General features: G+C 49.4%; 2 protein-coding genes across 3 annotated transcripts; one reads left to right on the top strand and one right to left on the bottom strand.

Moving 5' to 3' along the window:
* The first annotated feature begins 25 nt into the window (after nucleotides 1-25).
* On the top strand, nucleotides 26-3324 carry DUOXA2 (dual oxidase maturation factor 2). Its single transcript, XM_077764334.1, has 6 exons — nucleotides 26-172; nucleotides 1267-1324; nucleotides 1608-1742; nucleotides 1998-2211; nucleotides 2501-2715; nucleotides 3077-3324. The coding sequence occupies exons 1-6, from the start codon at nucleotides 26-28 to the stop codon at nucleotides 3268-3270; spliced, it is 963 nt and encodes a 320-aa protein (XP_077620460.1). The 3' UTR covers nucleotides 3271-3324.
* Nucleotides 3325-4474: 1150 nt separating this feature from the next.
* Nucleotides 4475-7323, bottom strand: DUOXA1 (dual oxidase maturation factor 1). 2 transcript variants are annotated; one of them, XM_077764332.1, is made up of 6 exons: nucleotides 7177-7323; nucleotides 6803-6860; nucleotides 6325-6459; nucleotides 5887-6100; nucleotides 5422-5639; nucleotides 4475-4731 (listed from the first exon to the last, which is right to left on the bottom strand). In XM_077764332.1, the coding sequence occupies exons 1-6, from the start codon at nucleotides 7321-7323 to the stop codon at nucleotides 4475-4477; spliced, it is 1029 nt and encodes a 342-aa protein (XP_077620458.1). The 2 variants fall into 2 exon arrangements, with proteins under 2 accessions (XP_077620458.1, XP_077620459.1); XM_077764333.1 differs by lacking the exon at nucleotides 6325-6459.
* Nucleotides 7324-12211: the final 4888 nt, after the last annotated feature.

Here is a 12211-nt window from a genome sequence, read left to right as displayed (position 1 = left end):
GAACCCAGCTTGGCCGGGTTGCAGCATGACTCTGTGGAATGGTGAGCTGCCTTTCTACCCCCAGCCCCGGCATGCTCCTGGCATCAGCGTCCCACTGCTCATCGTCATTCTGGTGTTCTTGGCCTTGGCTGCCAGCTTCCTGCTCATCTTGCCTGGGATCCGTGGCCACTCGGTAAGGGGGTGCTAGATGCTAGGGCCTGGGGGTCGTGGGCAGCTTGTCTCTGGAAGAACTAGGACAGGTAATATGGTAGCAAATGCTTCCATGGATAGTCAGACTGAAACACTGACCCAGAGGAGCATAGGTGGAGCACACGGAAGTCTAGGGCAGCAGGCATGTCTTTCCAAGGACTGGGGGAGGTTGAGGCTCTGTGCAAAACATCCTAGAAACTGACCCCACCTGGATCATTCAGGAGGCTGTTGCAGGGAGTGAGTGCCCAGTCCAGTAATCCTGGGGTTGATTCTAGTCTTCCATGCTGGTGGAGTCTTCCTCCTTCCCTCAGACCGTGGCTGCACTCCAATCTCAGCCTTCAGGTGATGACTCGATGATTGGCAGACCGAGAGGACAGAAACCAGCAGCTGAGACTGCTGTGTTTCACTGTCTGCTGCATAGAGGTGCAAGTGTATGAGTGCTCCCATCCTAAGGGCTCAGAGACTCCCACACAGGATTCAAAGTTATAGCAGACTGGGTACTTTTCCTTGGATTCCCCTGCCCCTCTTCTCCTAGAACCTAAGTTGTTTTTCAAGTCTACAAGTTTCTAGCCTCCCTCAGCCTTGATCTGTGTTGGTTTCCTTGGGAAACTGGTGCACCTAGGAATATCTGAGAAGTTGCATTCCCACCTCCTCTATGTGGTGACAGGACCCTGGAGCCACCCTCTCCTGGGGAAGATGACCCCATGACCCACTTCTGGACTCACTGAGCCTCACCATAGTAGTGACTCAACTAGCCAGCATGACCAGCACCAGGAGCCAGATAGCTGGCGGGTGAAGGTGGCGGGCTAGCACCAGGCAGAAAGCCATGTTGTGGGGTGCACTGGGAAATGGGACTGGGGCAGCCGACATGCATGGCTAGAAAACTTCAGAAATGGCAATGGCTCAGAGGAACTTGTACAAAAACAAAACTGACTTCTGCTTCAAAACATCAGGAATGGAACTGGGAAAAAGGTATAGCACAAGAGGGGACAGTTTCCAAGGCACTAGAGATCTAGGAGGTCTTGGGGACTCTAGCCCAGCCGTTACCGGGCCTGACCCAGATGCCTGTTCCTGCAGCGCTGGTTCTGGCTGGTGAGAGTTCTTCTCAGTCTCTTCATAGGCGCAGAAATTGTGGGTGAGTGTGTGGGGCAGCAGGTGGGGAGAGGACCTGGGTGAGGCTGGAGGTGGGCAGAGGGCACCTGGGAAAATGGAGATTGGAGGTTCGTGCCCTGTTCCCTCTTTCCATTCTGCAGCTCTTTCTAGTGCCCAGTCTTACACCCTTACCATGTATACCACATTGGACCCTAGACCCCCCATCTCTCTGCACTTCATCCTACCTGCCATCATCGCCCTCCCCATTCCATGTCCCCACTTCTCTCCCTCCCTCCCCTCCCCTCACACGGAGCCTCTCCCCACAGCCGTGCACTTCAGCGCACAGTGGTCGGTGGGTGGAGTGAGCACCAACACATCCTACAAGGCCTTCAGCGCAGCACGAGTCAGAGCCCATGTTGGTCTGCACGTCGGCCTGGAGGGAATTAATATTACACTCACAGGTGAGGCGGGGCTGGGGCAAAGTGAACTCCTGTTGGCGGACCCCATGGTTGGGGGAGTGTGGCAGGGACATCCGGAGGAAATCTCGGACCCCACAGGCTCAAAGAGTTTATTCCTTTCGGAGCTGTGCTCTCCCCAACCGCTGCCAAACAGTTTGCCTTCTCTCACACCTCCACTTTCCTGTGCGTGTTTGCTCAGCTGCGGGGTCCCCAGCTGCGCGCAGCTGCGTGACTCTGCCGCTCATCCTCCCTCCGCAGGCACCCCGGTGCAGCAGCTGAACGAGACCATAGACTACAACGAACACTTTAACTGGCGGGTGGGCGAGAACTATGCCGCGGAGTACTGGGAGGCGCTGGAGAAGGGGCTGCCGGATCCCGTTCTCTACTTGGCGGAGAAGTTCACCCCCAGCAGCCCCTGCGGGCTCTACCGCCAGTACCGCCGGGCGGGCCACTATGCTTCGGCCACGCTGTGGTGAGCGCTGGAGAGAAGCACGCGTGGCCGAGGGAGGGAGGGGGTGGCGGGGTGGGGGGCCCCACAGGGCCGGAAGTGAGAATTTCCGCCTCTCGAGTCAGAAAGTCACGAGGTCCCGCGCACAGACCGCGCGAACCCGGAGAGCCGGCAGAGGCCGGGCGCCCGCCACTCCCCTGGAACACTCCCCTGCGCCTCCGCCGCCCCAGCCCCGCTTTCCGTCTGGGGGAGGGGCGGAGAAGAAGCGAGGCTGGGGCAGCCCAGCTCACGGCGCGGTGTATCCCCTCCGCAGGGTGGCTTTCTGCTTCTGGCTCCTCTCCAACGGGCTGCTGTCCATGCCGGTTCCGCTCTACGGAGGCTTGGCGCTCCTGACCACCGGTGCCTTCACGCTCTTCTCTATTTTCGCCTTCGCCTCCATCTCCAGCGTGCAGCTCTGCCCTCTCCGTCTCGGCTCCTCCACTCTCACCACTCACTATGGCGCTGCCTTTTGGGTCACCTTGGCCACCGGTGAGGACCGAGGAGGCAGATTCCGGGAGGCTGGGGTGGGGACTGGATTTATACTGGTGTGTGCTTTACAGTCAACAAAACGAGTTCACACATACTATCTAATCTCCTCCTCTTAGTTCCTAGAAGCAGGTGCGGTTATACCCGTTTTACACATGAGGGGAGGGGGTTCTTGAGGGGTTCAGTATCTTGCCCCAGTTAGCACATGAAACTGTGTATCCAAGTAATCCGTATTAGGGGTGTTTCTGCCCTGGGTGTTGGGGGAGGAAACGTAAGAGGTAGCGCACAGGAGACGGAGGGGGGCAGGCCAGATACTGGCTTGGAGCCCTGACTACCCTGTTTCCTTCCGTTGGCGCTGTGGCAGGCATCCTGTGCCTCCTGCTTGGAGTGGCGGTGGTGAGTCTCCACTACTCGTGGCCCAGTGCGCTTCGCACCTTCTTGGACCAAAGCGTCAAGGACTACGGTAGCCAGGAGAAAGGGAGCTCTCTTCTCATCCTGAACAACCCACTGCATAAGCAGTTTGGAGCCCTGGACTTAACGACCAATACTAAACTTTGAGGGGGACTCAACCTCAGATTGCTACTCCACCTCAGTTCCCTGCAAGCCGGGTAGCAATGCTGGCTGGGGTTGGGCCAGGAGAGTTCCAAGAAAGTCACTGCCCTGGAAGGGGTGGGGAGCCACCAGGGAAACGCAGGGATGGGGGTGGGGGAGTCTCCTAGAGTGACCTGTAAATAAATATTTTTCCTTTTTTTTTTTTTAAACTTGTTTCCATTACATTTCATGGCTTTCCCAGGCTTGGGGAATGTGAGTCCTCAGCCGACTTCCTTGGGTTGGAAGCAGCCAAGTCCATTCTCGCTGCCTTGCCACAAGGCTCTGGGAGAGGGGCGCCCTCTAGTGACCAAAGGGGAACGCACCAGAGCCAGTATCTTCCTGAGCTGCCCCAGGTGGATGGTAGGTAGCAGTGACCAGGCAGGTCACCATCCCACTGGCCCAGTGGGTTCCCCCTTCATTGGCCCAGGTGAGTGGACCTGGAGGGAATGGCATTTTTTAGATCATTTACTAACTCCAGTTTATGGAGTTTAACTCCACCTCACTAAGAGGTGGTATCTAAGGGCTAACTAAAGTAGATGTCGGCAAGGCATAAAAATGTAAATCCTGGGATTCGTTTTTAGGTCCTTGGCAAGACCTACAATCTTATTTAGCAAATTTGAGAAGTGAAGCTTAAAGATAATGTAGCACACGTGTTTGATATCCTGGGACAAGAAGTTTGGTTTCTTCTCTCACCCAGGACTTTCACTGTATCGAGAGATCACACAAGTTGGGGAAGTAAAAGAAGAACAAAAGGGACCCAGAAAAAGGAAAACAAGACGGATAGGGGAGACCGTAAAGGTATCACACTGTAACCTCCCCAACACACACGCACACACACACATACACACAATGTAGATGAAGCTGAGTTCTAATAAATGGCACCTCAAAGAGGCAAGGCATCAAGGGAAGGCAGGGTTGCTGGCAGCACCTGCTAGGTCTTACCATGGAGACAGGGTTTATGGGAAGCTCCTGTGTCTGTTCAGCATATTAGGGCTTTTTGTTTTGTTTTTTTTAACATCAGTAGGAAAAGCCTCTTTTTCCTTCTCCACCTATAGATTGGGGCTTGGGGCATGAAACAACCCATCCTGCTGTCAGTTCTGGCAGGTTTATGAGGCTCCAGTGAGATCTGGAACCAGACTGGAAGTCCGGATGGCCACCAGGGAGAAGAACCTTACAGGGTACAGTCAGGCTCTCTGGGATGCTCCTTCTTACAGCATGTCTCAGAGGAAGCCTCTGACAGAGGAATGTCCTGGGGCTCGGGACTCTCGGCTGTGGACCGGAAGCGGGGGCTCAGGAGTCCCCCTTCTTCAGGATTCCAATCCAGTGTAGGGTCCTCTCCTGAACTCTGGTTGAAGAAAGCCTTCAGCCTCTGCGGCTGTATCCTGTGGGCCACTGCCATGGCCAGGCCCAGCAGCACACAAAGGAGTCCTGGGGATGAGACAACAGGTGTCCCACCTTGGTGATAGTTATACCCTCCCAAGGAATTCTTGCAAGAGCATCAGAACAACTCTCAGGGAATGCTGGTATCCTCGTTTCAAGGCAACTGGGACTCAGAGAAGTGACCGGCTTTGGGTCATATGGCTGGTGTGGCTCTGTTGTTCTGAGATTTGATTCTAGGCCCAGTGCTCTTTGAATTACATCTCAGAAGAAAGAGAGAGAACTCTGAAAACAGAGAATTCTGGTGGAAAGGCATAGAGGAGAAGGCATGAGAAAAGGCATGAGAGAACATGAGAGGAGAAAGGCTTGTGGATAATTTAAGGCCATGTGAGGCAGAGAAAGAGAAGGGTTCTAGGAATGGAGGACACAGAGAAGAGTGTTTGGGGGAAGCAGGAAGGGACAGAAGATTGGAAGATTTGGGAAAGAGCTGGGTGAAGGGAGAGTTAGGGGATGAGGGACACGACAGAGACAAAAGACACAGGGAGTAGGCATCTATGGGGGTGGGTAGAGGAACTGGGGAGAAAAAGCCCAGAGAGTGATGTAAGAGGGATAGGGCTTTAAAGGAAGGAAAGGCATGCTGGCCCCAGAGGCAGACCCTCAACCCCCACCAATATGGTGGTCCCTGGCCCTCCCTCCCTGGCCCTAAGCCCTCCAGTGTCTGTCTTCAGGGCTGGACCTCACCTGTGGTCAATGTGATCCAGAAGGCAGGCCCATGGCGAGTGTGCAGTGTAGCGGTGCCCAGGCGCAGGTGACAGGGTGGTGTGAGTGATGTGGCCATGGAGAAGAAGAGCAGTCCCAACAGCTGGAAGATGCCTGTGGCCAGCAGCATGTGACCACCGTAGACCAGCACAGGCATAGACAGCATCACATTGGCCAGCAGCCAGCAGAGGAATGCCACCCTGGAGAGCCAGGGATCTAGTGAAGGTTGGTCTAGACACCTCTACTTGGAAGGGCCCATGTGGAGGCTCAAGTACCCAAGAATACCCAGAGATGTGAGATATGGATTTCTGCCTATAGGTTTCCCAACAAAGTACTGTGGGGCTGGTGCCAGCCTGTCCCACTAGGGATTTCCACATGAGTGGAGGAAAGATAGATAGAAACACCATCCCTGGGTCTAGGCCAGCAGGGCCTCCATCCCACCCTCACCAGAGCGTGGCTGAGGTGTAGTGTCCTGCCAGGCGGTATTGGCCATGCAGACCACATGGGTTGTTTGGGGTGAACTTCTCAGCCAGGTAGAGCACAGGGTCCGGCAGGCCCTTCTCCAGTGCCTTTGCATACTCCTCAGCATAGTTTTCACCCAGGCGCCATGTGAACTCCTCATTGTAATTGATGGTCTCATTTAGCTGCTGCACTGGGATCCCTGGAGGAATGGGACAGGTGTGCTCAGCAGGAACCCAAGGACCAGAGTGTGCATTTGCCTGGGTAGGGGCTCATCACAGTGGGCAGATGTACAGAAGCTGGTATCAATCTCTGGAAAGTTCCCTTCCTACCATCCCCCCATCCTGTAGGTCTTTAGACCACACCAAACTAGATCCCAAAGACACAGCAGAATCTTCTCCCTCCCAGGTAAGAGCCATCCCTTACCTGTGAGTGTGATGTTGACTCCTCCCAGCCCAACCTGCAGCCCAACATCAGCGCTGATCCATTTGGAACTGAAGGCCTTGTACGATGTATTGGTGCTGACCTGGCCCACAGACCACTCAGAACTGAAATTCACGGCTGGGGTTGGGGAGTTGGACATACAGGAACTCAGGAAGATCTGGGCATTACTGGGTTAGAGTCAGGAGAGCTCCAAGGGGTCTAGGTCTGTTTTGCACATAATTGTATATCTATTAACTAGCTCAGGGTCTAGCTCATGGTTAGCTTGTCAATAATATGTTTGCTCAAGATGAATAAAGGGGTCAGAATCCAAGACTCCCCTTGTTCACACTCTACTTATGCCCCTCCTACCCACCCCCCACACCCCGGGAATCAGAAGTTGCTATAAGCAAACCAGGAGTGGGGAGTTTGGCTGTGGGGCAAACTAGATGGGACAGAGGCAGTTGCCCAAGATTATACTCACCTAGGATCACAGCCCCGATGAATAAGCTGGTCACTACCCGTAGCAGCCAAAACAGCCTCTGAGTCACAGGGTGGGTGGGTTTAAGAAGGAACACCCTCCTTCCAAATCCACCCTTCCTCTTGGGTGTGTGGGGGCGGGGGTTCTAAAACTGAGGTCACTTGGACTGTTGAGATCAGAGTGTCTGCCACGTAATAGGTGCTCAATAATTATGTGTTGAATCAATGAGTAGGGAGCTCCCTCCTGGGGCGTGGGTGACACTCTCTCGGGACTGGAGTCTTTCCTGAGTCTGGTTGTAGTCAGAGAGTCTGGCCCCCTCACCTTGAGGCCAAGGTCTCTCTGGGGCTGGGGTGTCCAGGGCTGGGTTTGTTTCTCACCATCTTGCCCCGAATGCCAGGCAGGATGATGATGAAGGTGATCAGTGCAGTCAGAAAGATGGCAATGATGACGGCCAAGGTGGTATCCATTGGGAAGATTGGCTTGAGGCCAGTATAGAAGGGAAATGTGTGTCCGAAAGCAGCCATTTTGATGGGGCTGTGAGGCGCAGGCCTATGCTGTAGGACAAGAGATGTTTATGTCTATGAGCTAGGTACTGTTCTTGGTGCTGAAGATATAGCTAAGAATAAAACAGACCAGTTCCCTCATCTCTGGAACTCAACAGATTCTACTGCTACCGCCATTCCATTGTGCCTCTGCCATCCATCTCCCTGTGTTTTGGCTGTGAGGGAATGAAGGTCATGGCAATCCATCTCTGTTGCCCCATGCACCTTTCCTAACCCTCAGATCCCCTAAATCAGTGCCACGACCATCCTCGAGGCTTCTCTGCTTCCTCTGGAACTGTCTTAAGAAATATAATTCTCTTTTATCTCTCTCAGGCCTCCAGCCTAATCAGACAGATCACAGAACATAAAGAGAGCTATATTTACAGTCAAATGAAGGCATAAGGGTGAAAGTTGGTACAGATTACAAAACGATTGGCTTTCCTCCTCAGCCTCCAAAGGAACAAAGGCCAGACAGCTTTGCTAAGTATATAATCTAATGATATCATCAGAGGGCTGATTCTCAGTCCTGACAGTGCCCACACTGGTCTGTCCAGCTTTCTCAAGCACCCTGGCTCCTCCTCTGGCAACTCTAGAATAATTGAAATCAATTGAGTTTACCTCATCTTACAATCAGTGATCCCACCTCTGCTCATCTCCCTGTGTGTGATCTGTACTGGGACCTTGGTTTGCCCAGGAGGCTGCATTATTTATAGTCTGGCCAGGTAGTGTCTTGTTAAGTGAAATAGTGAAAGAATAAGTTTGGGGTTAAGCAGCTCTGTGTTTGAATTCTGCATCTGCCTCTTGCAAGTTACTTGGTTACCTGCCTCTACAGGCACTTGGTTTTATTAAAAAGTAGGGATGACAGTGTTTACCTCACAGGGTCATTGTGAGTATGAGACAAGATTGTGTGTGTAAAGTACTAAGAATAATACTTGAAACAGAGTGACATGAATAGATAGCAGCTACCAGATTGGGAAGGAGGGGGTATCTTATTGCCCCATTTATCTCCTTATCCAATAAGGAGAGACAATGTTGGAGAGAACTCTGGGCTGGAACCAGTTCTTCACTTATTTTAAAACATTAGACAGGCAAATGACAACCTCCCTGGTCCTTGGTTTCCTCATCTGCTATTGGATATGATGATCTCCATGTCCCCTCTAGTTGTAAATTCTGTGATTCTTCTATAATACCTTGTGGCTCCCAGCCTTCCACTCTCCTTCTAGGCTGGCCACCTCCTATGCTATCTCTGGGGGGTAGCATAGTATCAGGCAAAAAGACAAACAGTTTTAATCCTGTCTTTTAGACAAATCACATAAGCTCTGAGCCTAGGTTTCCCATGAAATTTTGCTTTTTTCTTAACCCTTCAATTCTTCCATTACAGAGGAATGAGTATCTCTTTTCCTCCTGGGCTCTAAGTCCAATCCTTGCCTGCCTTCACAACCACCTTTCCCTAGTCATCCCACATTCTCTCTGCAACTTGTCAGCTTCTCTTTCTCTACTGGCTTCTTCTCTCAAGGATACGCTTAAATTTCTCCCATGTTAGGAACACAAAGAGAAGGGATTCTCTCCCTTGAACTTCTTGGTCCCCTCCTGCTACTGTCTTGTCTCACTCTTCCCCTTTCCCTTTTGCCAGGCTTTTGGGAAGAATAGTCTATGCTGGTATTTGCATTGCTTTATCTCCTCAACCCATTGCAATCTGGCTTCTCTCCATCCCCATCTTCTCCATTAGGTTACCACATACTAAATCCAAAGGTAAGTTTTTACTTCTCATCCTTCTTGACCTGTCTGTGGTATTTGGCATTGTGGACTGTTCCCTCTTTTTTCAAACTTGTTCTCCTTGGATCTCCATGACACCATGTTCTCCTGGATCTCCTGCCTTTGGCCATTCCTTTTGTAGCCCTTTGCTAGTCCTTCCTGCCCCTGAAATGTTTCTGCTTCCCAGGATTCTGTCTTGGCTCTTTTCTTCGAGTACTCTTCATGACTCCTTAGGCAAACTCATCTAGTCCCATGACTTGTGCTTCTCAAATATATGTCTCCAGATAGACAGCTTACCTGGGCCAATTACCCCACTGACACTTTTCCTTGGCTTTCTCATGGATGCCTCAGATTTAACAGGTCCCAAACTGAATTCACTGTCTATGCTCTGCTTTTTATTGTCCTTGTCTCTTTGGTGGCATCACCACTGTATTAATAAAATAAGCCAGAAAGCTAGACCATCTTCTCTCCTCAACATTTCTTGAAACCATCCATGAGTTTCCTTCCCTACTGCCCTAGTTCAGCCTTATTCTATCTTGCCTGGTGCCAGAACATTTTTCTCTAACAAGGAAACGATCATTTTATTTCTTTGCTCTGGGTAAAACCTAATCTCACAATCATATACAAAGTCCTTTATGATAGGATCTCACCTACCATCGCATCTTCATCTATTGGCCTCTCCCTGAATCTGACATACTCTATTAACTCTTCATGCCTTTGTATATGCTATTTCCTCTGCCTGGAATGCTCTTACCCCTTAGCAACTCCTTTTCATCCTTCAAGTCACAGCTTGTGTTAGCTCTTCTGTGAAGTTTCCTCTGGCACCATTGGGCCAGTGTGGATGTTCCTACCTCTAATGTTCTGATTGCATTTTGAATATACCTCCACGATCACAATAATCATATTGGATTGTAATTGTTTGAACATCAGTCTCCCTATTACCTTCTGATCTCCATCTTTGTATCCCTTGCATGTAGCATATACTAATCAGCTTGTGGGTTGAATGAATGAATTCATAGGAATGAGTAAGTTCCTCTCTCTGTAGGTGGCATCCTCTATTTCACACACAAGAGGGAGCTATGCTTTCTCTGTGCCCTGTACGGTATTCTGTTCTCATTCAACATTAATTGAGTGTCACCAATATAGGCCTAAGGATTGGGCAGGAAGGGATTTGACCAACCCTGTCAATCTTTAGTGCTTTCACAAAATTTTCAGAAAGCCTCTTCAAGTAGTTGGAGTCCAAAGTATGAATGTTCATGTTTAACGGAATCTGAAACATATGTTTCAACTCTAGCTAAAAATATAACTAAGAACTTGTGGATAATATGTGATAGTGATATTTATTTTGCTTATTGGTCTAAGAATTTTTTTCTTTATGACACCTAGACTAAAGCCATTACAACTGTGATGGAAGGCTTTATGTTTTTAAAAAGGCTATACAATGTAGAATATCTTGGTTAGTAAGGTAGAAAGATAAAGCAAGTTTGTTAATACTACAAATACATGTTATATGCTGAAATTTCAAAAACAAATAGTTGCAATATAAGCAAATAATAATAGTGTAATGTACTTTGGTTAGTGTTACATATCAGCATTATTCCTGTATACATTTTAGTGGGAGGTTATAAAATACTTTACAAGAATGGCTCATCTCCATTAATGTGGTGGTGGTGCTTCAAAGAAACATTAACAAAAGTCTCTCTGTATCTTCAGTACTGAAGGACAATGTTAACTTATTTCCAAGTCACCAAAATACTTATTAAAGATTACTAAGGCAAAAAGTGAATAAAATTCTTCTTGTTTAATTTAAGGAATTAGGTTTTCCTTAATCTCCATTGCCTACTCTAAAGTTAATTTTGGATGACCTTGATCCCAAATTGGTTTTAATAATTAAGCTAAAAGATCTCCTGCATGAGTGGTCAGACTAAAATGAAAAGTCCCCATACCCAGCAATCCTGCTTTTCCTACAAAGCTTTAATTTCCCTCTGGAACATTTTCCTCCTTGGCAACCCAAGGAGGGTCTGACAGTAGAATCTCTTCCAATCTTGTCAGTCTTCACTCACTTCTCCCCTAACTCACCACCATGACTCCTATATATACACAATATATACTGATACAAAGAAGCACAAGATACAGTCAGACATACACCTACAATTTCGCGTAAACAGAAATACAGATACAAGAAGAAAGTAACTGCTTAGTAACATAGGAAACTAGGTACATAAACCCTCAGTCAGAGGCCCCTGTGACAAAACTGAGGTGCTTTCTCAATGGGTTGGGCCAATCCCTGCACTCTGGGGTCCTCCTTTCTCACTTGGCCTAGAGAAGTGAGGGACACTTTTTCCTCCTTTCTGAACTCCCTTAAAATACTGAAGCATTTCTAATGCTCAGTTGTGTTTCAGACATAGTTACTGAATCTTACCTACCGCAGGTTGAGATGGGGTTCCTATGTGTGTTATAAGGGGTGGGCAAAAAATAAAGTTACAAATCTTTAAGAAAATTCAGCCCGGCACAGCTGGTCTTCAGCATTCAAAGTTCTTCTGTATTTTCTTAATGCTCTGTGTCCTCTCTTCTACCTTCCCCCTCACCACCTCCCCCATCTTCTAGAACTCAGAAATACTACTAATTCTCTATGAAGGAGTGGGCGACATGGTCGGAGTTGCCAAGAGCGCTGCCTGGTGATACAAAGCTACCAGAATGTGATTATTTTGTTTCTCTAGTTGGGGCTGATTCCATTAAAAGTTTACAGCTCTGACTGGCGAGAGCTGTTAGGAACTCCTGTCCAGCCTCTCCTCTTCAAGAAGGTGTGTGGGCATGTGTATGTTGTTGCACTAAGGAAAGAATTAAGTGAAGAAACAGAAGATCTGAGAAGTGGGTTGAGGGCTGAGGTTAAGTAAGGAGCCCAGAGACGCTGAATCATGCAAGTCAAACGATCTAGACTCCAGGCAAGCCTAGATAAGGATTCCTTGTCTGTAGGCATTTATGGCCCTACGAGGTTTTTATTGTCTCCTCTTCCTACCAAACTTTCTCTTTGAGTAACTCGCACTTGATCCGAATTTACCCTGGGTGGACGCTGGAAGTGCACCCCTAGGGGCCCGGGTGGAGGCGGCACTCC

Source organism: Crocuta crocuta, unplaced genomic scaffold (assembly GCF_008692635.1).
Source record: "Crocuta crocuta isolate KB4526 unplaced genomic scaffold, BGI_CrCroc_1.0 scaffold102, whole genome shotgun sequence".
NCBI lineage: Eukaryota > Metazoa > Chordata > Mammalia > Carnivora > Hyaenidae > Crocuta > Crocuta crocuta.
Note: the sequence above shows the minus strand (reverse complement) of the source record. Positions and strands in the feature narration are given on the sequence as shown.

Bases quoted from the DNA above. Each gene is read 5' to 3' on its own strand.
- DUOXA2 (XM_077764334.1), top strand. From the start codon at position 26: ATGACTCTGTGGAATGGTGAGCTGCCTTTCTACCCCCAGCCCCGGCAT. The intron at 1,743-1,997 runs GTGAGGCGGGGC...CTCCCTCCGCAG, and splicing joins AATTAATATTACACTCACAG to GCACCCCGGTGCAGCAGCTG. The intron at 2,716-3,076 runs GTGAGGACCGAG...GCGCTGTGGCAG, and splicing joins TTGGGTCACCTTGGCCACCG to GCATCCTGTGCCTCCTGCTT.
- DUOXA1 (XM_077764332.1), bottom strand. From the start codon at position 7,323: ATGGCTGCTTTCGGACACACATTTCCCTTCTATACTGGCCTCAAGCCA. The intron at 6,101-6,324 runs GTAAGGGATGGC...CCATTCCTCCAG, and splicing joins AGTCAACATCACACTCACAG to GGATCCCAGTGCAGCAGCTA. The intron at 5,640-5,886 runs GTGAGGGTGGGA...CTGGCTCTCCAG, and splicing joins TACACCTCAGCCACGCTCTG to GGTGGCATTCCTCTGCTGGC.